General features: G+C 47.0%; 1 protein-coding gene across 1 annotated transcript; it reads left to right on the forward strand.

Annotated features, from left to right (window-relative positions):
- The first annotated feature begins 2796 nt into the window (after window positions 1-2796).
- On the forward strand, window positions 2797-23096 carry LOC107113991 (zinc finger and SCAN domain-containing protein 2-like). Its single transcript, XM_015415408.1, has 6 exons — window positions 2797-3291; window positions 4401-4524; window positions 6478-6725; window positions 6884-7200; window positions 21013-21528; window positions 21697-23096. The coding sequence occupies exons 1-6, from the start codon at window positions 2797-2799 to the stop codon at window positions 22715-22717; spliced, it is 2721 nt and encodes a 906-aa protein (XP_015270894.1). The 3' UTR covers window positions 22718-23096.
- Window positions 23097-24579: the final 1483 nt, after the last annotated feature.

Genomic DNA, 24579 nt, shown 5'->3' on the forward strand with positions numbered 1-24579 from the left:
TGCTGGTTAAACGCAAAGCAGGTAGCCTAAAGGGAGGGAGACTCTCTCTTCTGCTCTGTGTTTTAGGGACGCAATGTCGGTACACGGCAGAAGGGGGGGGGGGATTGCAAAGAGGTGAAGTTATGGCCAGCTAGCACAGTTCAGTCCCCCAGAGGGAGCCAGAGCACTACCCCCTATAGATGGATATAGGGGGCAGTGGCCAGAGAGATGCAGGGGCCAAAGCCTTAGCGGCTAGCCCATCTTTCTGATCTGCTACGTTTAAGTGTGGGGAGTAGACTGGCCGTGGTTCCGCAGCAGCGAGGGGGAAAGCACTCTGCACGTGCTCAGGGAGATTTCCATCGGCATTAGTACTGAACCCTATCTTTGCAGATCCGTATCCTGAGCTGAGGATAATGAAGAGAAGGAGAAAACTTTCCCCCCGCCCCCCGGTACAAGCGAAACCTCTTTCTCGCTATTTCCCCAAGGATCGGCTCCCGCAACCCCAAAATGCTCCAGCCATGCAGAGGGTTGGTTTTCCCGCTGCTCCGTCACATGATGGGAAGCGGAACAAGAAACAAGCCTTTAAATGACACACACACACACCGAAACTGCAAATGAAGGTGGGTTCCGTTGCCTGGAAAAATCCATGTAGACCGGCGCGGGTGGAATCGGGTTTGATGAAAGCGGAGGAGACGAGCCTGGAGCCAAAAGGCATCTTCCGGCTGCGCTGAGGAGGGACCGCTGAGCTTTGCGGCCAGGTAAGGAGGAAGGCGGGGGGTAGGGATGGGGGGGGGGGGGTGGTCTCATTTTTATCCCTGGTCTATCCCTGGACAGGGCGGGTGTGGTGTATGGAAAGGGGCTTGCTGGGAAATGCAGTCCCTATTCTCTTTAGGGTCACAATCTCCGGGCCGAAGAAAAACTACATTGCCCACGGTGCCAGAAGGGTGGCCGAATAAGAGAAGTAATTAGACGGGGGAAGGGGGTTTAGAATGGAGATATCAGTCCTCCTGGATTAAATAGGGTTTGTTTGTCTCTGCCCCAAACCCAGATAGGAACATGGAAGGAGCCAACAGAGAGAAAAAATTAGAAATAAAAAGGTGGACCGGGAAAGAGGCATTTTTTTTGGGGGGGGGGTAATTAGGACGCTGCAAAATCCTGTAAGACTTCAAAAAAAATAAAGACAAATAATGACAGCCCCACCAGAAAAAAATTGCCCCACAAGCCACAAAATCCTGGTTACGGGCCTGTTCTGTTCCTACAACAATCCTATGAGGTAGGGTAGGCTAAGAAAGAGAGATTGGCTCCAGGTCTCCCTCTATGACATTGCAGGGACTGAAACCCATGTCTCTCCTGCACAAGCCCACGACACTCCCATATTCTCTCTTTCAAAAGTTAATTTTTAAAGCTTTCCTATGCTTTGGTGGAGGGAGGGGGGCTTTGAGCTGTTGACCAAGCAATGCAGATGGAGGTATCCGTACTGAGTGCCGGTTTGCTGTAGTGGTTAGGATCGCAGACTCTACTCTGGGAGAACCGGGTTTGATCCCCCACTCCTCCATATGCAGCTGCTGGTGTGACCTTGAGTCAGTCACAAGTTCTCTCAGAGCTTTTCTGTCAGGAGCAGTCCTCAAAATAGCTCTCGCAGCCCCACCTATCTCACCAGATATCTGCTGTGGGGTGGGGAAGGGAAAGGAGATTGTAAGCCACTCTGAGACTCCTTCAGGTAGTGAAGGGCGGGGTATGAATCCACTCTCCTTCTCTCTTCTTCTTCTGTCCAAGGAAAATCCCATCGACAAAATGTGCAAGTGTTAACATATATTTTTAAACAAACATATTTACATATATTGGCTAGAAGCAGGGCAAAAAGTAGTTAACAGTGGAACCCCTTAGTTAAAAACCTGGATGAAAAGAAGTGTTTTGGTCTGGTGTCTAAGGGAGCATCAAATAGACATCAGGTGAGCCTCAAGTAGGGAGAACATTCCAGGGCGCGGTGCCACCTCTGAAATGGCCCTGTCTGTGGTTGCCGTGTGCCATGGCTACAGTTTCTCTAAGTATACTTAGCCGAACTGGGACCCCGGTCATACGGCAAAGTTGCCGCGGGAGAGGCACGGGAGTCCCGCGGATTTTCCAGGTGCGATCTCACCCCAACATCTGGGAAGCGCAGTGCTCCCATGGCGAACCTGTGGCTCCCCACCAAAAGTGCAGAGTTAAAAACTAGTACCTACGAGGTACTAGTTTTCTAAAACCGTGGGCCAAGAGCAGGCGTCTGATCTCATTCCTGGTGGACTTACGTGGCATCCGGCGCCCGCCGCTGTTTGTCTCCACAGGTTGTGCAACAGCGCCCAACAGCGCATGCACACAAAGAGCAATTGCTAGTGCGATCGCGCAGCGCGGCTTCTGTGCCGCGCTGCAGGATACCCATCTGATTGGCATTTCCCCCGAACCACGGGACCTCGACCGGGACGTGTGCTCGGGCAGCCGTGCGTTAGTTTCCTCCGGGGCAATTAGCCACGCCTCCCCCCACGATATCCGGTCCGTGTGACCGGGGCCTGGTTTTCTCTTTCAGTGTCTTGTGTGCATTCAGGAATGAAAATGGAGGAAGCGGATACACCAAAATCAGTTCCTGGGGAGAGGCTGGAAGGAAGAGGAAGAGACCTTCACGTCCTGAAGGTTGGGACTGTGAGGGAATTTCTCTCTGGGCCTGGCCTACGCCAAGTTAAAGAGGAACCCGAAGAGGGGCCACAACAGCTCTGGGAAAGCCAGTGGCAGGCACTCCTCAAGGCAGTGGCCTCTCCTCCCTTACAAGGCAGAAATCCACCCATGCCGGAGTCCTCAGGTGAGAGTGAAACGAAAGACTTTCAGCCCTCCTCTGATGGAGCAACTGCTGCCAGCCAGAGGCCTGGAGGACCAGGAGAGTCCCACACCCTGCTGGGCCTGGATGGAGACACTCTGCAGGTCTCTGGGAGGCTGGGAGACTCTTCTGGGACACTGAAAGAAGAGACCGTGGATGAAGAGGATGGCGGTTTGGAAGGATGGCGGCAGCGCTTCAGGAATTTCTGCTATGAGGAGCACAGGGGGCCTCGACACGCTTTCAGACATCTCCAGGAAGTCTGCCTTCAGTGGCTGAAACCTGAGAGGCACACCAAGGAGCAGATCCTGGAGCTGCTGATCCTGGAACAGTTCCTGATCATCCTCCCGCAGGAAATGCAAAGCTGGGTGAAGGAACGTGATCCTCAGAGCTGCACCCGGGCAGTGAGCTTGGCAGAGGGTTTCCTGAGGAGAAGGTCCAAAGAGGCCGAGGCTCAGGAACAACAGGTGAGGTTGGTGTAGTGGTTAGGAGTGCAGACTCTAATCTGGGAGAACCGGGTTTGATTCCCCACTCCTCCAGATGCAGCTGCTGGTGTGACCTTGGGTCAGTTACAAGTTCTTTCGGAGCTGTTCTCTCATGAGCATTTCTCGAAAGAGCTCTCTCAGCCCTACCTACCTCACAGGGTGTCTGTTGTGGGGAGGAGAAGGGAAAGAAGATTGTAAGCCACTCTGAGACTTCTTCGGGTAGTGAAGGGCGGGATATAAATCCAATCTCTTCTTCTTCTTGTCATAATCCCAAGAGGCCCAAGGACATCTTCCGCGTCTCTGTCCCTTCCATGCAGAATGACTGGAACTCCCTGTTGAGCTTTCTCATAAGATGTCTGATGACTTGTGTGTGTAGGTGCTTATGCCAGCAACTTCCCTGAGAATATGGAATGTTTCTGAACATTCCAGGACTGCCTCTTGGAGTCACCAGGGGCTTCATCGCTGAGGCAGCGACGAAAACCCTTACCATGTTACAGCACATATGTGGGAAAGATTTTGGCTGGCTAGGTCAGGAGCAGTGTTCCCTCTAAGCTGAGTTAGTGTGAGCTAGCTCAGTTTCTTAGCCTCCGGCTCACACATTTTCGTCTTAGCTCAGGAAGGATGGCTCCAGAGCAAGCTAATTCATGCAGTAGCCAAATTGTACACTCAAAACTCTAATGCCAGCAGCTCACAAAGTACAATTTTTGCTCACATTGGTCAGGAGCTATTCACCACTTAGGTGGTGCAGGAGGGTATTTCATTTATACTTGTGGCTTTTGCTGCCCAAGCGCTTTCTAAAATGTCATGCTCCGAGGGACTTTACCTGAGCAGGGAGTCACAAATAAAACTGGTCAGTTAATCCACTGCTTTTGGTACCTTCCCGTCCATTCCCGCCTCCAATGGGGGAGGTCCACCTGACCGGTATATCTGAGCCCTACCAGGCTGACCTGTGCAGACTCGGCGGTCTGTCAGATAATCCTACAAACCAGGAACGCTTCACCAAACCCTTCAAAAATGGGGGATGTGCGGCCACCTCCCGGCCTTGATATACCAGCACCAGCTTCTGGACTCTGTTCATATTTCTGTTCTAGGCATTGGTGCCGTTTGCCAAGGAGGAGGAGTTAGAGAATTTGGTCAAGACTGGGCAGCTGCCGTTGGGCAGTGTGGAAGCCGAGCCCATTGGGCACGACAGTGATGGCGAAGCCTCCTTGAAGGGTAAGTCAGAGGCCTAAATTACTGACTCCTGCACAGTTACTGGAGTAGATCTAGCACACACTAACACACACACACACACATTCTCCAGTGTGGTGTGATACACAGAGTGTCAGATTGGGGGCTGAGAAAGAGTCATTCTTCTGAAGGAGTCGTCTGCACTGGCTAGGGTAGCGTCATTTATTTATTTTAATACATTTCTATCCTGCCGTCCCCCACAAGCGGGCTCAGGGTGGTTCACAAGATTCAACGGAGTAAAAACATTTAAAAACAGTTAAAGAATAATACAGTTAAATCCCCAATAACATAACCACAAGATGGCAAAACAAATTTCCAGACGTTCCCAGGAGACACCAGGTGTTTGAGGAGTAGGCGCAGGGCACCAGTAATATGGAATGAAGGGGATGGGATGGAGCAGGGAAGGCCGATATAACCGGACTCTTGCTGCCTCAGCCGAAGGCCTGATGGAACAACTCTGTTTTGCAGGCCCTGCGGAACTGTAATAGCATAGTTGCACCTTTCCACATCCACTAAAGCTTAGAAGGCGCCGCAGAGAACAAACTGGGATCTGGGAGGGTACTGGCTCAAATCTTGCAGCTGCCCCAAACTGACCAGGTGGTCCAAAGCAAGCCACCCTGTCTCTGCCTCCTTCCATCTGTAATAGGGGGGGATAATAATTCTGGTTATGGTGCTATGTGCCACAGAAGAGATCAGCATCTCCATCTGCTGGCCACAGTCTAAAAGAACATCAGGGACAAGATAAATGATGGAAGGGTGCAGCACAGACAATCAGCTGAGACACCGGAACCTAAGGACCGGATAGGAAAAATAGGCATGAGGAAATGGGTGGAGGAGAAAGTCTGTTGGAAGTAAGAAAGGGCTTTGAAGTGACATCGCACTGCTTGCAATCGCAACAGACTATAGCTGATTCTGCACCCATCTGTTCCCCCCCCCCCACCGTTTTTCCACAGCCACGTCGGAAGGTTAATTTCCCCTCTACAATGCATGCCACTTTCACTCTCTTTGTTCATCAGGTTTTACGGTACCTTCTGCATAGATTCATGGCCGTTCAGGGGTGACTTAGCAGTCAGTACGGCGTTGTCCCGGGAGTATCTGAATGTGGTTTTGAGCCGCACCTTTTCCTTCCTCCGCATCCGATTCCAACGGAACAATAAGCAGACAACTTGACACGGCTTCATTGATCTCCATCAGTTTCCCCACCCCTATTTCCCCCTCTGTATTTATCACCTCACCTTGTCACGAATTACTTGGCTCAGGCAGCTAATGACTGCTGAGGCAAGTACTGGCACAGGAAAATCTGCATACCAGATTGAATGAAAACAGTTATTCCGAGGCAAGGGGGGACCAGGTCGAGTGCTGATAAAATGTGGATGCAAATCCCAGATGCAGAATGGACCTATGCAGGGCTATTTTTGGGCAGGAACGCACAGGAACGGAGTTCCGGCTGGCTCCCAAGTTGGCCACGCCCAGCAGGAACTCATTAGCATAATAGGCCACCCCCAACAGCAGAAACTCATTAGGATTGGCTACATTAGGGGTGTGTGGCCTAACATGCAAAGGAGCTCCTGCTACAAAAAAAGCCCTGGGTTTTGACAACAAACAGGGTAAACAGAATAACAAGCAAAAGGTGGGTGTGGCTGGATGAGCACACTTCTGGTAACATGGGGGTGTGGCCTAATGTGCTAATGAGCTGTGCTGTCAGGGGTGTGGCCTAATATGCTAATGCATTTCTGCTGTTGGTTGTGGCCTATTATGCTAATGAGTTTCTGCTGGGCTTTTTCTTCAAAAAGAGCCCTGGACCTATGTATTGTTCAGGAGGGACTTCAGCTAATTCTTTGGCCATAGGTTTCTCGTTTTTCTGTGTTTTCTTGTTTTAATGTTTACTTTCCTCACAAACAAAGCCTGTTTCACGGGATTTCCCGCTTATCCCCACAGAACCCGAGCACAGCCACCTTGCCGAAGAGAAGAAAACATATCAGTGCTCTCACTGTGGGAAAAGCTTTCTCTGGAGATCCCACCTCACGAGGCATGAGAGAACACACACAGGAGAGAAACTGTACAGCTGCTCAACCTGTGCGAAAAGCTTTGCTCAGGCGTCGCATCTTGCCATCCACGAGAGAACCCATACGGGAGAGAAGCCGTATAAGTGTACGGAGTGTGGGAAGAGCTTCAACCAGAGTTCAGTCCTCTCCCGGCACGTGAAGAAACACACGGGGGGGGGAGAGGGGACAAAGGCCCTCACTGTGGGAAAAGCCAGCGGAGGCCGCATGTTACAAAGTATGTGACGACCCTCATGGGAGAGAAATTATATAAATGTTCATGGTGTGAGAAAGCCTTCAAGCGGCTGTCTCAACTCCCGAAACACGAAAGGATCCATACAGGAGAGAAACCGTTTTCGTGTTCGACGTGTGGGAAAAGTTTCATTGCCAATTCCGACCTTATTGTGCATGAGAGAATCCATACGGGGCAAAAACCGTACCTATGCTCCTATTGCGGCAGGGGCTTCACTAACAGCTCGGCTCTTTGCAAGCACAGGAGATCCCACACGGGAGAGAAACCGTATAAATGCCCGACCTGTGGGAAGGACTTCAGTGACACCTCAGACCTCACCAAGCACAAAAGGACCCATACGGGAGAGAAGCCGTACCAGTGTTCCGAGTGCAAGAAAACGTTCAGTGACAGCTCACAGCTGGCCAAGCATGAGAGGACGCACGTGGAGGAGAAGCCGTACGAATGCTCTGTCTGTGGGAAAGGCTTCCGGGAGAGCTACCGCCTCATTAGACATGAGAGGAACCACACGGGAGACAAGCCGTACGCTTGCGCGATGTGCGGGAAAAGCTTCATCGACAAATCGGGCTGTGAGAAACATGAGAGGAGTCACACAGGCGAGAAGCCGTACAAGTGTTCTGTCTGCGGCAGAAGCTTCAGCGTGAGGTCGAACCTCCTCAGCTATCGCAGAGTCCACACGGGAGTAAAGCCATACCAGTGTGGTGTCTGCGGGAAAAGTTTGAGCCGACGGTCGCACCTTCTTAACCATTACAAAACACACACCGGAGAGAAACCTTATGAGTGTGCGAACTGCAGCAGAAGCTTCATTCAGAAAACACAGCTTCTTATCCACGAGAGAACCCACAGTATGAAGAGACCATGAAGAGGAGGAGGAGAAGGAAATTGGATTTATACCCTGCCCTTCACTACCCGAAGGTGTCTCAGAGTGACTTACAATCTCCTTTTCCTTTCCCTCCCCACAATAGACACCCTGTGAGCAATGCTCCCTCTAAACTATGGAGTCTTGTGAGCAAAAATTCTAATTTGTGAGCTACTGGCATTAAAGTTGTGAGTGAGCAATTTGGCTACTGCATAAATTACTTTGCTCTGGAACTATCTTTCCTGAGCTAAGACAAAAATGTGTGAGCCAGAAGCTAAAAAACTGTGAGCTAGCTCACACTAACTCGGCTTAGAGGGAACACTGCCTGTGAGGTAGGTGGGGCTGAGAGAGCTCTTTCAAGGACTTCTCGTGAGAGAACAGCTCTGAAAGAACTTGTGACTGACCCAAGGTTACACCAGCAGCTGCATGTGGAGGAGTGAGGAATCAAGCCTGGTTCTCCCAGATTAGAGTCCGTGCTCCTAACCACTACACCCCATTCAGTTTGGTGTAGAGCCACTTTGGTGTAGTGGTTAAGAACTGGGTGTGACCTTGGGTCACTTCTCCACATGCAGCCAGCTGGGTGACCTTGGGTCAGTCACAATGCTCTCAGAGCTGTTTTCTCAAGAGCAGTTCTCTCAGAGCTCTCTCAGCCCCACCTACTTCATAGGGTGTCTGTTGTGGGGAGAGGAGGGTATTGTAAGCCACTCTGAGTGAGGGGCAGGGTATAAATCCAACTCTGCAAATGGGGACCTAGCAAATGGTCTGGGAACACCTCATGCCATGGCACTGCTGACATTGTATAGATAGTTTCAGACATTGTATAGATAGTTTCATGTTGGTCTCCAGTAGAAGAGCTACATTCGAGTCCAGTCGCACCGTAGAGACCAACAAGATTTTCAGGGTAGAAGCTTTCAAGGATCCAAGCTTCCTTCCGCAGATGAGGGATAAATAGATGTGGACCTGATTTGTCCCCTGGGAGCAGAGAGGCCACAAGGGGCACTCCGGAAGACCAGTAGAACAAATAAACCAATAAATATTATTTCAGCTCCAACAGTCAAAAATCTTTATCCTTTTTTTTTTTTTTTAACAGTGGGGAACAAGCTGTTCTTGGATGCTGTACTTTAAAAAGGTTTAAAAGAATTCAGGAAGAAGAAGGGGGGGGGAACACACAGAGAAACATACCTATCACATTTTTTATCCCATTGCCCCCCCCCCCCCAGGAGCTCAGGGTGACATACTTAGTTCTTGTCCCCGCCCTTCTGTTTTATCCCTGCCCCTACATTTTCTCATCACAACAGTCCTGCGAGGTAGGTGAGGCTGAGGGAGTGACTCACCCACAAGTCACCCAGTGAGGCCTTTGGCCCAGTGGGGATTCAAACCTGAGTCCCCTCAGTCTTGTTCCAGGATGGCTAGCCACTGCTTCACACTGTTTTCCTATGTTTACATTTGTCTCATGATTTTTAAATTTATTTTATTTTAAGCATTTTTACTCTGCCCTCCCCGCGAGGGAGATGATGAGGTCATCTATTCCTGAGATAAACCATCGCTCATGATGTGAGGAAGGAAGCGCATCTGGAGAAAAAAGAGATTTTGCCTTTTATGGTTATGGGGAGATATGGAAGTCATGGCAACCTGTAGTGACTGACTCCTACTGGGAGCTGGGAGGATACTGAGAGCCCCCCCCCCCCCGGTCGTATTCCAAGGAGGTCTCTCATCCAAGTACTTGCCAGAGTTGACGCTGCATAGCTTCCAAGAATCTGACAAGATCGGGCTTGCCTGGGCTATCCGGGTCAGGGCAGAGATTTTGGTTTTTAGAACAATAGGTCTGTAGCAGCCTTTGAATCACTAAGACAAGAGCTAGAGCGGTGGTGAGCTCCCCTTCACTGACAGCTTTCAAGAACAGGCTGGACGAATATTTGTCAGAGATGCTTTAGGCTGGTCCTGCATTGGGCAGGGGGTTGGACTCACTAGATGGTCTGTGTGGCCCCTTCCAACTTCTATGATTCTATGAATACAAATGCAGCCCACAACTTAGGATAGTATGCCATGGTCTGAATCATGTTCAACTGAATGTCTGTTGAATGTAACATACAAATCTGCAGGGGTCATTTCCTGCAGGAGCGCACAGGAGCGGAGCTCCGGCAGTAAAGAGCCCAGGGGGCGGGCACATGCAACAAGCCCCACCCCCTGCTCCCAGCAGCCCTCAGTCAGAGCAAGAAGCAGCCAGGTAAGATGCAGAGCCCCGGCTCCCGGCCCAAAACAGTCCAGTTGCACCTTTAAGACCAAGTTCTATTCAGGTACAAGCTCTCCCTCCTCTGCGAGGACAGATCTGCACGTTTCTCTCCCCCCCCCATAGCTAGCAATCCAAAACAGTCCCGTGGAGCCTGAGCAGTGGGTGTTGCCTTCTGACACACTTCCGGTGATGTCAGGGGGTGTGGCATATGCAAATAAGTTATGCTAATGAGTTATGCTAATGAGCTCCTGCACCTCTTTTTCTACAAAGTGACCCCTGCGAATCTGCACATGTATTAAGAAAAACCGAGCGTACATTTTACATGGATTGTACATGCATTCACTATAACTTGTGAATAGGGCTAATACTATCAATATGGGAGAACACTCCCCTACCGGGATAGGTTGAAGAGTTTGGGGCTTTTCCCTTTAGCAAACAAGACAATTGAGGCAGGGGAGTGACCTGCGAGGGTTATAAAATTATGCATGCTATGGGGGGGGGGGAAGGTGACTTTTTCCTTTTCTGTACAACACTAGAGATTGGGGCACCTAATGAAATTGACAGGCAGTGGAGTCAAGACTAACCTAGGGAAGGCAATTGTCCTGGAGGGAAAAAGTCTTTTCTCTTTAATGAAGGTCTAATAGGATTTAGTAATCAATTAGGGGTGCCAACCTCCAGGTGGGACCTGGGGATCCCCTGGAATTACAGTTCATCTCCAGACTACAGAGATCGACTGCCCTGGAGAAAATGGAAGCTTTGGAGGGTGGACTCTGTGGCACTGAATCCAACTTGAGGTCCCTCCATTTCCAGATCTCCAGGAGTTACCCAGCCTGGATCTGGCAACTCTACCCCCTCATCCCCTGCCAATGGCCAGGAGGGACCTAGCAACTCTAAGCACAGCATAAAAACATAAGCAGCAGCATGCTGGATCAGGCCAATGGCCCACCCAGTCCAACACTCCATGTCACACAGTGACCAAAACCCCAGGTGCTATTGCATAGTTTTCCCCAACTCCAGGTTGGGAACATTCCTGGAGCTTTGGGGATGAGGCTTGGGGAGGGGCCTAGTTTGGGAAGGGGAGGGATGTCAGTGGGGGGTACAATGCCAAAGCGGCCATTTCCTCCAGGGAAACTGACCTCTCTAGCCTGGAGAGCAGTTTTCCAGGAGACCTCCACCGCCCCGCTCCCCAAGGCTAGCAACGCTACAACCAGTTGATGTTATTTACTTCCATGCCATGAAAAGCCTCAGCTCCCCATATCGCTGTTAAAGGGGGAGGAGAGTTTTAACCAGGCCTGTTGGCAAAGCAAAACCTTGTTTGGGGGTGGGTGGGGTTCAGCAACATCTTTTTGAGGGGGAGGAGATGATGTGGGCAGAGTAAGGGCAAATCCAAACCTTCGGTGACTGCTAGTGAGCATGCTCGGGTGGGGGGGGGAAGCCCGTGGCGCGCGCCTCTATCATAGTAAGAGTCTCACAGTCTAATCTCGCTGTTTATTCGCTCAGTCTGGCCTATCGTCGTCGTTTTTCCAACGGGAACCTGCTCGGCTGCCGCAGGGACCACGTAACAATCGCAAGGTATGGGCTTCCTCGAGGAGGGAAAATTCGGACGCAGCTACATTAGTGCACGCGGCCCCGATCCGGCAGGCTGGAGCCAGCAACTCCATGGCCTCTCATGTCTTAGCAGGAGAGGGAGAAAGCATCCCCCTATCTTTTTTCCAGTTGAAAAGTGTTTAATTTAAGGGGGAGGGATTGCAAAGTATTTTGAAGTCCTAGAGGATTTTGCAGCGTCCTAATACGCGCCGCACCGCGCCTCTGTCCCGTCCCCCTTTTTTAGTTCCCTTATCTTTTCCTCTCTGTTGGCTCCTTCCATGTTCCCACCTGGGTTCGGGGCAGAGAAAAACAAAGCCTATTTAATCCAGGACTGATATCTCCATTTTAGCCCCCCCTGCCTTCCCCCAGCTAATTACGTCTCTCTTTTTCTGCCACCCTACTGGCACCGTGGGCAATGTAGGTTTTGTTCGGCCCGGAGATGGTGACCCTAAAGAGAGTAGGGACTGCATTTCCCAGCAAGCCCCTTTCACCACACCCGTCCTCCTTATATTCCTGCCCGGCTTTGTTTTCGGGGCGAGAGAGAGAGAAGAGACGTGGACAGAAATTGCTCCTAGTCTGTTGCAGGGAAAGACAGACCTTCGGGGTTGTTCACATTCACCTGAAATAAGCCCCATTTATACAATAGAACAAAGTCTAAGTCCAGTGGCACTTTTAAGACCAACAAAATGTAATTCTGGGTATAAGGTTTTGTGTTCATGAATGTTGTTGTTGTTCAGTCGCACAGTCAAGTCCGACTCTCTGCGACTCCATGGACCACATCACCCCATGCCCTCCTGTCCTCCGTCGTGCTCCGGAGTTTGCTTAATTTCATGCCCGTTGCATCTATGACACTGTCTAACCATCTCATCCTTTGCCGTCCCCTTCTTCTTTGACCTTCAATCTTTCCCAGCATCAGGATCTTCTCCAGTGAGTGCTCCCTTCGCATTGGGTGGTCAAAGTATTTGAGCTTCAGTGTCTGGCCTTCCAGGGAACAGTCAGGGTTGATTTCTTTTAGGATTGACTGATTTGGTCTTCTTGCCGTCCAAGGGACTCTCAAGAGTCTTCTCCAGCACCATAGTTCAAAAGAATCTATTCTTTGGCGCTCGGCCTTCCTTATAGTCCAGCTCTTGCAGCCATACATGACTACTGGGAATACCATTGCTTTGACCATGTGGACAGGGTGATGTCTCTACTTTTTATCATGCTGTTTAAGTTTGCCATCGCTTTCCTCCCAAGGAGCAGGCGTCTTTTAATTTCATGGCTGCAGTCACTGCAGTGATCTGGGATCCCAGGAACGTGAAGTCTGTCACTACTTCCCCGACTTCCCCTTCTATTTGCCAAGGAGTGATGGGTATATAGAGGAAGGGTATATAGAGGGATAAAGTTTCAAGCCAACTTTTGCTCTCTTTTCTTTCACTGTGAGCAAGAGGCTTTTTAGGTTCTCTTCACTTTCTGCCATTAGAGTGGTATTGTCTGCATATCTGAGGTTGTTGATGTTTTTCCCAGCAATCTTAATTCCGTCTTGTGATTCATCCAGGCCAGCATTTCGCATGATGTACTCTGCATATAAATTAAATAAGCAAGGGGACAATATACATCCTTGTCGTACTCCTTTTCCTATGCTAAACCAATCAGTTGTTCCATATCCGGTTCTAACTGTCGCTTCTTGACCCTTATACAGGTTTCTCAAGAGACAGGTGGTACTCCCATCTCTTAAAGACCTGCCATAGTTTGTTGTGATCCACACAAAGCCTTTAGCATAGTCAATTAAGCAGAAGATGTTTTTCTGGTACTCTCTTGCTTTCTCTATAATCCAGCGAATATTGGCAATTTGATCTGTAGTTCCTATACCTCTTCGAAACCCAGCTTGTACTTCTGGCAGTTCTCTATCCATGTACTGTGTTTTTTTTTCTTGTAAATGTTTTATTCCCTCTCCTAAAAAGGAGAGATATTTCGCTTAAAATTCAGAAAAATAGGAAGGGTATATAGAGGGATAAAGAAAAGAGCTGAGTGGTGTTAATGTATTAGTATATTATTCTTTTAGTATTAAAAGTTAAAGTCCATAGTTTCTTCTGCAGTCAGGCGTTCTTCTTTTCTTTTGTCTCTGTTAAACAAAGCAATTAATATGTTAGTAATGTCCTTCTGAGATTAATTTCCCTTTCAAAGCGTAATCCGAAAAAAGAAAAGAGTTTCTAAACTTTGGGGTCCTTCCCTCTTTTTTCTCTCAGGTTATACTTCGAACCAGTCGCTCCTCTGTCTTCCTCGTCTTTCACCTCTCCCTCTGAGCTGCTGTCTTCCACGCTTAGTTCCGACATCCACTTGGCCAGATCTGCACCTTCTTCTTTGCTGGCGTGCCTTTTCAAAAAATCTTGAGCCTTGAAGATAGAGTCTCTTTTTTCTCTTTTCTCTTTAAATTTAAAAACCAGTCCTTCGGGCACCAACCATTTATAACTCGTTTGATGATTTTGTAAGAACATGGTCAATCCTTTATATTCCTTTCTTTTCATTCTGATTTCAAATGGGACATCTTTCAGGATCCTAATCGGTTGATCTCCGATTTTCAGGGGCGTTGCTAATGTCACCTTTAAAATCTGGTCCCTGAGACGTTGCTTTGTGAATTTTACAACCACTTCTGCTGGCAACTTATTTTTCCTTGTGAAATTGGAATAGGCCCTGTAAGCCAAATCCATTTCTTCTTTTATTTTTTCCACTTTGTTGCCAGTTAGTGGTGCTAAAGCCACTGCCAAAATGTCTCTCAGGTCCTTAACTCTTAACAGCTTTTGATACCATCATTCATGGTATCCTTGCGGGCCTCCTTTTAGGGTTGGGACTGGGAGGCACTGTTCTGTGGTGATTCCAGTCCTACCTTGAAGGTATGTTTCAGAGTGTGATGCTGGGGAACTCCTGCTCTGCCTTCTGTCCTCCAGCCGGCAGGCTTCTGTGCAAGGTTTCCTATGCTTTTCAATAGAAAAAGCTGATGTGAGAGGTCATCCAGAGATGTGGGCTGAGTTGCCATCCATATGCAGATGATACTCAGCTCTATATCACACTATTGTAGGAAGCGCCAAGCGTTCAAATAATTTTTATTGATTATTGCTGTTTTACAGAAGCCTTTGGGAAGAAATTCTCTGTAAATCTCCTGGAAGGGTTGACAACCTGCTTTAGAATACTGGGCACTGTATTGTATATTGCCAAGTGATGTAAATCCTTTTTAGTTGATATGTTTTTCTAACCCTTGTTTCAAAGAAAAATGGAGTATTTGTGATGTAACCTTTTAATTGGAAATTATTGCAGGTGTTCTGTTTTCTCAACCAATTTTTCATTAGGACCTGTCAAGTGTCTGAGATTTATTACAAAATCCTCCTACTTCAAAGTAATGGGTCAAGTTAACCTGGCATGGATTTGCCAATTAAATAAGAGGTGAAAAGTTTAGAAGCAGCTTTTGCTTTGTGTAAAAGCAACTCTGAATGAGAAAAGCACAGATCATGTGTATTTTCTAAGTTTGAAATAACAGAATATATTGAATTATTAGATGCTTGGATATATGCTTTGACTGTTTGCTTAATATTTTAAAGAAAAAATTACCCTGTTTGCCTTTTTAACTGGAATAGTAGAAAGCTGTGCTTAATGAATTGGTATGTGTTTTTACAATGTAATGTTTAAAGATACACACACACACACACACACGTTTGTAAAAAGCAAAAGCTCCAACAATCTTAAGTTCGGCTATAGAAAAAAGTTTATTTAGTTTAAGACAAAAAGACTGTTTGCTGGAAGAGAGATCATTATACACAAGCAGGTGTACAAATGACCCAGTCGACATAGTATTCCTCTGCTATTTGTAAAGCCTCATCAGAGAGCCACTTTGCTTTCTTGCATTTCTTTTTCTTTGGGATGGTGGTGATTGCTGCCTCCTGTACAATGTCACGAACCTCCGTCCATAGTTCTTCAGGCACTCTATCTATCAAATCTAGACCCTTGAATCTATTCTTCACCTCTACTGTATATTCATCAGGGATGCGATCTAGGTCAAACCTGAATGGCCTAGTGATTTTCCCAATTTTCTTCAGTTTAAGTCTGAATTTTGCAATGAGTAGTTCATGATCTGAGCCACAGTCAGCTCCAGGTCTTGTTTTTACTGACTGGATAGAGCTTCTCCATCTTTGACTGCAAATTATATAATCAATCTGATTTCGCTGTTGCCCATCTGGTGATGTCCATGTGTAGAGCCGCCTCTTAGGTTGTTGGAAGAAGGTGTTCGCTATGACCAGCGTGTTCTCTTGACAAAACTCTTGTTAGCCTTTGCCCTGCTTCATTTTGTTCTCCAAGGTCAAACTTGTCTGTTATTCCGGTTACCTTTTGACTTCCTACTTTAGCATTCCAGTCCCCTATAATGATGAGGACATCATTTTTTGGTGTTAGTTCTAGGAGGTGTTGTAGGTCTTCATAGAACCGGTCCACTTCAGCCTCTTCTGCATCAGTGGTTGGGGCACAGACTTGGATTATTGTGATGTTGAATACTTTGCCTTGGATTCGGACTGAGATCATTCTGTCATTTTTGAGATTGTATCCCAATACTGCCTTTCGCACTCTCTTGTTGACTATAAAGACCACACCATTTTTTCTATGGGATTCTTGGCCACAGTAGTAGATATAATGGTCTTCTGAGTTAAATTCACCCATTCCTGTCCACTTTAGTTCACTGTTCAGTGCATGCATACCCAGAATTAAACTGTGTTAGTCTTAAAGGTGCCACCAGACTCAAACTTTGTTCTGTTGCTTCCGACCAACACTGCTACCCAACTGAATCCATTACACAATGTGAAACTTACTCCTGAATAAATGTGCTTAGCATCGCACAGATACAATGGCTCAGGTGTGCTGGAGATTACTTAAGAGTGGTCCAGCCCCATGAGAAGGAAAGTGTAAGTGTGGGGCAGAAGGGTCTGGAATAATATCCGGTTTGTATTACAAGAGTGGGATAGAGACCATTTGCAGCAAGCAGGAATCCTTTCTCCCCAATTAGGACCCAAAGCAGTTTACATCAATCTTCTCCACTGTATCCTCACAACAACCCTGTGAGGTGAGTTAGGCTGAGAGTATGTGAATGGCCCAAGGTCACCCAGCAAGCTTCCACTGTGAAGTACAGATTTGAATCTGGGTCTCCTAGATCCTAACCTGAAAGTCTAAACATTATACTGTACCAGTTCTAAAGAAGGGAGCATCCGAACTTTTGGAAGTATCAGAAGGCAACACCCACTGCTCAGGCTCCACTGGACTGTTTAGGATTGCTAGATATGGGGGGACGTGGACGTGCAGAACTGCCCTAGCAGAGGAGGGAGATCATGTACCTAAATAAACCTTGGCCTTAAAGGTGCCACTGGACGGTTTTGGATTGCTAGCTGGGGGTGGGGAACGTGCAGATCTGTGCAGGAAGGAAGGAAGGAAGGAAAAAAGAAGGAAAGGAGGAGGGAAAGAGGAAAGAAAGAGAAGGAAAGAAAGAGGAAAAGAAAGAGGGAGAGAAGGAAGGAAGGAGGCTTCTTGCTCCTTGTGGCCTGGGGCTGCTGGGAGCAGGGGGTGGGGCTTGTTGCATGTGCCCGCCCCCTGGGCTCTTTACTGCTGGAGCTCCGCTCCTGTGCGCTGCTGCAGGAAATGTCCCCTGACTGCAAGCATACAAGAATGGGGATCTGCTGGAAGTAAAATTCGGAGATATGGCCTGGTCTGAGGCCTGGTCAACAAAGCTGCTCTGAGGCTTCAGACAACCAGTACTGAGGCCTGGTAAACAAACACAGGAAAATGATGTGGGAATGAGGCAGTTACAGCCCTGAGGTGGTAGAAAGGACCCTTCCGCTTCACCCTGCAGGTGGTAGATTCCAGGTCGGAATATTACAAAACAGGTTAAACAAATCTACAAAAGCAGCACAATAGAAGCAATAATAAAAACAGCAAAACCTGTATGTTAATGAAAGCGCTTCTGAGCATTTGCAAAGTGCATTTTGCTCACCACTGGGTGATCACAGAAAGCACTCACATATTAGGCATTGGGGGTGGGAGGCCTTCAGATCAAAGTTGTGGCTAGGTAGAAGCCCTGCAATCTTTTTCTAGAAATAAAAGCACTGGGTGAAAACCCACCATGATGAACAGAGACCTCTTTACATTTGTGGGTGTATTTTGGTGTGTGTGTATACAAATACCTTCCATGCCCATTCTGTGTACATGCTCTCTCCTGCACCATTCCCACTACTCAAGTGCAAGATTTACACTTGCCAATCAAACTCTGCTCTGACAAACCTTTTGACAGGGCTGCCTAATTTGTTGTCTGCTTAATGTTTCTTCCAACACAACCGGAAGCTTACTGACAGGTTTTATTTTAAACAATCCTTTGAGCAGCTGGAATGTTCATAAACATTCCACAGTTTCGGAGAGTAGCCGTGTTAGTTTGCAGCAAAAGAGCAAGGTTTGAGTCCTGTAGCACCTTAGAGACGAACAAGATTTTCAGGGTAGAAGCTTCTGAGAGTCAAACCTGCTTTCATCAGATACCTATAAACATAAACATTCATAAGCATGCCACAGTACTTCTGCAGCTGAATCCATGGCTAGGAAAAACCGGGAACGCAGCCAAATCAATGGAAGGGAGTATAAATGATATGGAGCCCTAAACTGCTCTAAAATAGACACTTCATTAACAATACTACCAAATATCTTAAAGACCAAGCAAGAATGATAACAATAAAATTTACAATCATAGGGTTGCCAAGTAGCACTTACCTCCTCTGCGGGGGACTCCCGGGTGGCTCCTGGTGCGTGCACGCTTTGCGCGTGCGCGCCGCATGCACATCACTAGGAAGTGACGTTATGACGCCTGGCACGCTGGGGGCGGGGCCACGACCATACAAGGGAAAACCATAGAGTTTTCCCTTGTATGGCCGTGGCCCCGCCCCCAGCGTGCCCGCGTCACTTCCTGGTGACGCGCACATCGTGGAGGAGTTCCCCCCCGGGGCCCGATCCGGCAGCATCGGAGAACGGGCCTCTGGGGTGGGGGTTTCCCCACCCCCCCCCGGTCGGACTTGGGATCCCTACACAATCAACATTCCAACATAAACATACAACAAAGAGTCGTGGATGAAACCCAGCTCATCACTTTGAACTGCCCGCAAAAAGAGCCATGTAGTATAAATCAGTGCATGAATAGTTGCAGGGACGATGTGAATGTCTCACAAGTAATGCGACTCTGGGCTCTATATGCAGCCGCGGAATCAATTATGCGCATCTGTCATCATATTATCAGACAAGTATTCCGGATATGACCTTGTTTCGAGATCTTTATCAATCTTGATGAACAGAAACATTAATGAAACTATAACGTATGTATGCTAGTATAATATAAACAATAAATTATACAATAGCAAAACTCACATATCTGTTGTATCAGTTAATATACCATTTCACAAAAAGGGCAATTTCACATAATGTCATGGACCTAATAACAACAATAAAAACATCATGTAATCACCCATAGTAAAACAATTTATAAATAATACACCAGTGCAATTCACTCACCCCTCAAGGGTTCACAATCTGGTGTATAGCAATCCATGTAAACGGGCTCCCAACTACATAATATTATAGAAGCAAAACATAATATTAACAGAGGTAATAACTCAAATGCAAACCATCCCCACTCATGTCGGGAGAATGAACTAATTCTGAAGGCACTCACAACATCATAGAAAACAACTGAAATCAATGTTATTATTCAGACCCTCCAGGGGAAGTGTTCACTCAGTCTGTGGATCCAATACGATTCTTTCTGCAATAATCTCTTACACAGATCCTCTCTGCACCTGGGTCTAGGAATGATTCTATCCAGAATAACCTATTTAAAACCATCGTATGCATGTTTTGCTTCTTGAAAATGCAAACTCAGAGGCGCTTCTAAATTGCAATGACGAATTCTGGATTTATGCTCAGCTATCCGTGTGCATACAGCTCTTCTTGTTGATCCCACATTTTTTAAATTATATTTACATAAAATTAAATACATGACATACTTACTACAACAATTACTAAAAAAAAATTAGTTGTCTCTTAAACCCCAGCTCAGGAAACTCAGTGATCTTAATTTGCCACACCTGTGCACACTTGGAACATTTGGCACATTTAAAGTGGCCATGACAACGATTTGAAACCTGAGATTTATTAGTAAAAATATCAGATCTAGTAAGTATGTTACGTATAGAAGTGGTCTTATGAAAACCAACAAAAGGTAGTTTTCCACAACCCAGAATAGCACTGAGTAAATGCCAATGTCCATGTATTATGTTCTTAATCTGTCCTGCTAGGGGAGTATAATCAAAGGCATAACTAATATTAGTTTTATGCTTGTTAGCTTCCTTATCCGCCAAAATATCCATCCTAGACATATTATCAGTTCTTTTTAAAGCTGTTCTAATAATCTCATCAGGATAGCCTGTATCCCTAAACTCCTGTGCTAAGATCCTACTGTACCTAGAGTAATTCTCTTCTAATGTTGAGTTCCTTTTAATTCTAATGAACTGACCATAAGGTATATTAAACCTAAGATGTCTGTGATGATGAGAACAAAAATGCAAATAAGATTTGCGGTCTGTTGGTTTGTGGAAAGTCTGAACACCTAATCTATTGCCAATCTTGAATACCGAGGTGTCTAAATTATCTATTATTGATCATAATTGTACCCCACCCCTAACCCCTTCATTCAGGGACTTGGAGCAGCAATTATAGATTTATCCTGTTCTTCTGACTAGAGATGTAATAGTTGGAGAGGATCTTCACCACCCATTTTTCATCTCAGATTTTTTACTCACCCTGAAATGAGCCACGGTAACTCCCAGCAGCAAATGACAAAGTGACATAAGATGTTAAGCCTTCAGGATCAGACTAATCAGTCCATCTAGTCCAGTGTCCTGTTTCCTGCAGTGGCCACATAAATGCCTCTAGAAGGCCTAAAAAGCTGGACGTTCCAATGGCATTCAGAGGTACATTGCCTCTGAGCATGGAGGTTCTGTTTGGCTGTTGTTGGATTTATCATCCATGAATTTGCCTTTTTTCACAGACATCTAAGCCTGTGACCATTATTGTGTCCCATGGCAATGAGTTTCATGGGTTAATGATGCCTTCTCTGAAGAAGCACTTTCTTTTGTCTATTAATAATAAAAAATAAGAGGAAAAAACCCCAAATCTTTGTTTCTTCTAATAGGCAATGGACCGGCAAGTGGGAATGAAGAGGATCATCAGGTGGAAAGAACTGAGCAAGAAGGACAGATGTGGTCAAGAAGAAGTGAGATGTCAATTTCTCACTGTCCTGATGAAGCAGGGAGGACCATGAATCACTGTAGACCAGAGAGGATCTGGGAAACCCCATAGCAAAGAAAATGAACACTGCCATTCCTTGTGTGGAGGTTTCCCAGGATCTCAGCAAAGGCACAGTCCACAAGCGAATCCAGAAATCTCAGAGTCCGAGGACATGCAATGAGTGTGGGAAAACCTTTGCCCAGTCTTCGAACCTTTTGGCGCATAAAAGAATCCATACGGGCGAGAAGCCATATAACTGTTCACACTGTGGGAAAAGCTTCGCAGAAAGGTCCAATTGTAACAGGCATCAGAGAATCCATTCGGGAGAGAAACTGTATCAGTGTGTGGACTGTGGGAAAAGTTTCAGCTTTCGGTCAGACCTTGTTAGGCATGGGATTACCCATACAGGAGAAAGACCGTACAAATGTTCTGACTGTGGGAAAAGCTTCAGCCATGCCTCAACTCTAATTAGGCACGAGAATATCCATACAGGAGAGAAACCGTATTCCTGTACGGACTGTGGGAAAAGCTTCACCCAGAGTTCATCCCTTTTAGCGCACAAAAGGCTGCACACAGGAGAGACGCCGTTCGTATGCCCTGTGTGTGGAGAGAGCTTTAACTGGAAATCACACCTGGTAACGCACAAGAGAACTCACACAGGGGAGAGGCCGTACAAATGCGCCAAGTGCGGGAAAAGTTTCATTGAAAAGTCCAAACTGAATAGACATCAGAGGACCCATACGGAGAAAGAACTTTACGAATGCTCGGAATGTGGACGAATCTTTAGCATTAGATCCAACCTCATTCGGCATGAAATAGCCCACAGGGGAGAGAAATCCTACATGTGTTTCAGCTGTGGGAAAAGCTTCAACCAGTCCTCCAAGCTGATGAGGCATGAAAGGATTCACACTGGAGAAAAACCCTATTCCTGCACGGACTGTGGGAAGAGCTTCAGCCAGACCTCGGAACTGCTTAGGCACGAGAGAATCCACACCGGAGAGAAACCTTATAAATGCTCCGTTTGTGGGAAGAGCTTCAATCGGAGATCCCACCTCAATACACACAAAGCAACACATATGGGAGGCCAGCCATGCGAATGGCCAGATGGCGGGACACTTTATGATCCTAGTTCACTCCATATTACGGGGATGGATCCTCCAGAGCAGAGTTTTACAAGGGACCAGCCTCATAAATGCTTAGCAAATGAAGAACGGTACAGTCCTGGCTCGCTCCTTGTCGCCGGCCTGAATCTGAACAAGCAGACACCCACAGGCGGAAAGCTGTACGAATGGCCGAACAACGAAACAAGCTACAGCCATTGTTCTTTCCTTGTTGCGAGTGTGAATCCGCAAGAGAGGATCCTTACAAAAGACTCACCATATAAATTCTCAGGCCACGAAAAGAGCTGTAATCACAGCAGCCCTTCGTTTATATCCCATGTGGATGCTCAGGAGGACTTGCTTTCAAGTTGCCGGCCACATAAATGCCTCAGTGGTGACAGAAGCTACGGTGACCCCTCGCTTGTTATAACAGATGTGAGCCCTCACCAAGAAGAGAAGGTGTTTAAATGCTCCGAGTGTGGAAAGACCTTCAGTTGGAGATCTCACTTTATTCGGCACAAGAGAATCCACACAGGTGAAAAGCCCTATTGTTGTGCGGACTGTGGGAAAAGCTTCAACCGGAGATCGCACCTCATTAGGCATGGAAGGACTCATGCAGGGCTGAGACGGTACAGTCAGACTGAGGAAGAAACCTCGGTCAAGGATCTACTCCCCTTAAACACAAATGAATCCGTACAGGAGGGTGATCACATAAACACACAGCCCGAAGGAGGAGTGTCTGTTGCGACTCACACCCTGTCACACACCATATAATTTGTACGGGAGGCAAATCTTGCGGATGTTCAGTGAGACTGTATACAAGATTAAACATAAAATAACCTTTTCTAGAAGAGGAACCCTGTAGGAAGAGTGCAGTTAGCCATTCTCAGAAGAGGCTGTATGAAAAGATATTACAGGTCTCGTTCACACACACACACACACACACACAAAGACACACACACAGAGCAGATGAGATGAGATGGTAAAATTGTTCCCGCAAATTGTTCAAGCAAAAGGGCCCAGAGGCCAAGGTCTTCCCCTCATGTTGCTTACTAGCACTGGGATTCAGGTTGACAATCTCTGAACATGGCAGTTCCATTTAGTCACCACCATGGTAACCTAGAATCTGTCTAATCCCCTAAGGGTTCCCAGCTGGTGGCTGGCACCTGGTGGGAGACTGGGAGGGCAGGGATATTGGGGGGGGGGATGAGGCTGTTGCGTCAACAGCAGTGTTCCCTCTACGTTAAGTTAGTGTGAGCTAGCTCACAATTTTTAGCCTCGGGCTCACACATTTTTGTCTGAACTCAGGAAGGATGGCTCCAGAGCAAACTGATTTGTGCAGTAGCCAAGTGGCTTGCACACAACTTTAATGCCGGTAGCTCACAAAGTAGAATTTTTGCTCACAAGACAGGCATTGGTCAACAGTATGACATTATTTCCAGATCAAACACCAAAGTGACGTCGTGTTGTCACCGTGATGTTCTCGTATTCACCAGACTCCTTAGAGTTTCTGGTGAATGCTAGAGTGTCGCATTGATGGTGATTTTTGGCTCATTTCCACCCCCTGTCACCCTACTGAGCAGCAGTGCGGGTGAGGGCTCGATGCTGAGAGGGTATGCTGAGATACGCATTTCTCCTGATTCAGGTCTCTTAATTCAAAAGCACGCTTGGCAAGATCTCTCTTACTTGATGACCACAAACGTTTTTCACAGTGCACATGCAGGCATTAAGACCCTAACACTACAGTTACTAAGAGGTGGTTTGGACAGGGGGCTGGGAAGTAGCAGGTCCTGGAAGTTGGTGCCACTTTTTTGCAGAGTTCTCTTTGAGTGTGAACTGCAGTGCCTCCAGATGCCTGGTTGCATTCTTTTCTTTTTGTAGTAGAGCGTTTAAAAATATCTAAGCGTCTGTCTTCCATTATACTGAGAGCAGATCTTGTGGCACACACAATAAACTTGTTCCTTGTTCAGATGCCATGTTTTGGCTGCCGCAGACTAAGACAACCACCCTCTGAAGTCTGAGTACTTTGGCTGACCTGTAATGCAGGGCATTAAGAGCTTTTTGAGGATTTTTTTTGGTCTATTGTATCTTTTTTATTAAACTTGTTTTAGATCAGTACTGTTAAAGATTTGCTGTGTGTATTTTGATAATATTAATAAACTATGCACTTCGATAGCTGTTGTGTTCATAGCACTTCACATGCTTTCTCGACAACTCTACAACCAACCTATAAGGTAGACCTGTATTTAAGGTTGCCAGGTCCCCACTGGCCACCAGCGGGGGATGAGGGTGTAAGGTTCCCAAGTCCATGTGCGGAAATGCGGGATGTAGCCTGGGGAGGACGGGGACCTCATTGGGATGTAATGCCATAGAGTCCCCCCTTCAATGCAGCCATTTTCTCAGAGGAACTGGTCTCTGTAGGCTGGAGATGAGCTGTAATTCCAGGGGATCCCCAGATCCCACCTGGAGACTGGCATCCCCTACCTGTATTAAACCCACATTACAGGGGCTGAAGAAAACAGCAATTTGCCTAAGACCACAATGCAAGTTTTCATGATAGAGGTGACGTTTGAACTGGAGACTTGCAATTCATCCACTTGCTTATAAATAAACATGTTTGTGAACAGAGAAGAAGA

This window comes from Gekko japonicus, unplaced genomic scaffold (assembly GCF_001447785.1).
Source record: "Gekko japonicus isolate JY-2015 unplaced genomic scaffold, Gekko_japonicus_V1.1 scaffold1234, whole genome shotgun sequence".
Lineage (NCBI taxonomy): Eukaryota > Metazoa > Chordata > Lepidosauria > Squamata > Gekkonidae > Gekko > Gekko japonicus.

What these genes read in the sequence shown, in the direction of transcription:
- LOC107113991 (XM_015415408.1), top strand. Translation starts at nt 2,797, where the DNA reads ATGCCGGAGTCCTCAGGTGAGAGTGAAACGAAAGACTTTCAGCCCTCC. An exon ending in AGAGCTTCAACCAGAGTTCA is followed by an intron (nt 6,726 to 6,883) that starts GTCCTCTCCCGG and finishes AAAGCCTTCAAG; the next exon opens with CGGCTGTCTCAACTCCCGAA. An exon ending in AGGCCGTACAAATGCGCCAA is followed by an intron (nt 21,529 to 21,696) that starts GTGCGGGAAAAG and finishes CATGTGTTTCAG; the next exon opens with CTGTGGGAAAAGCTTCAACC.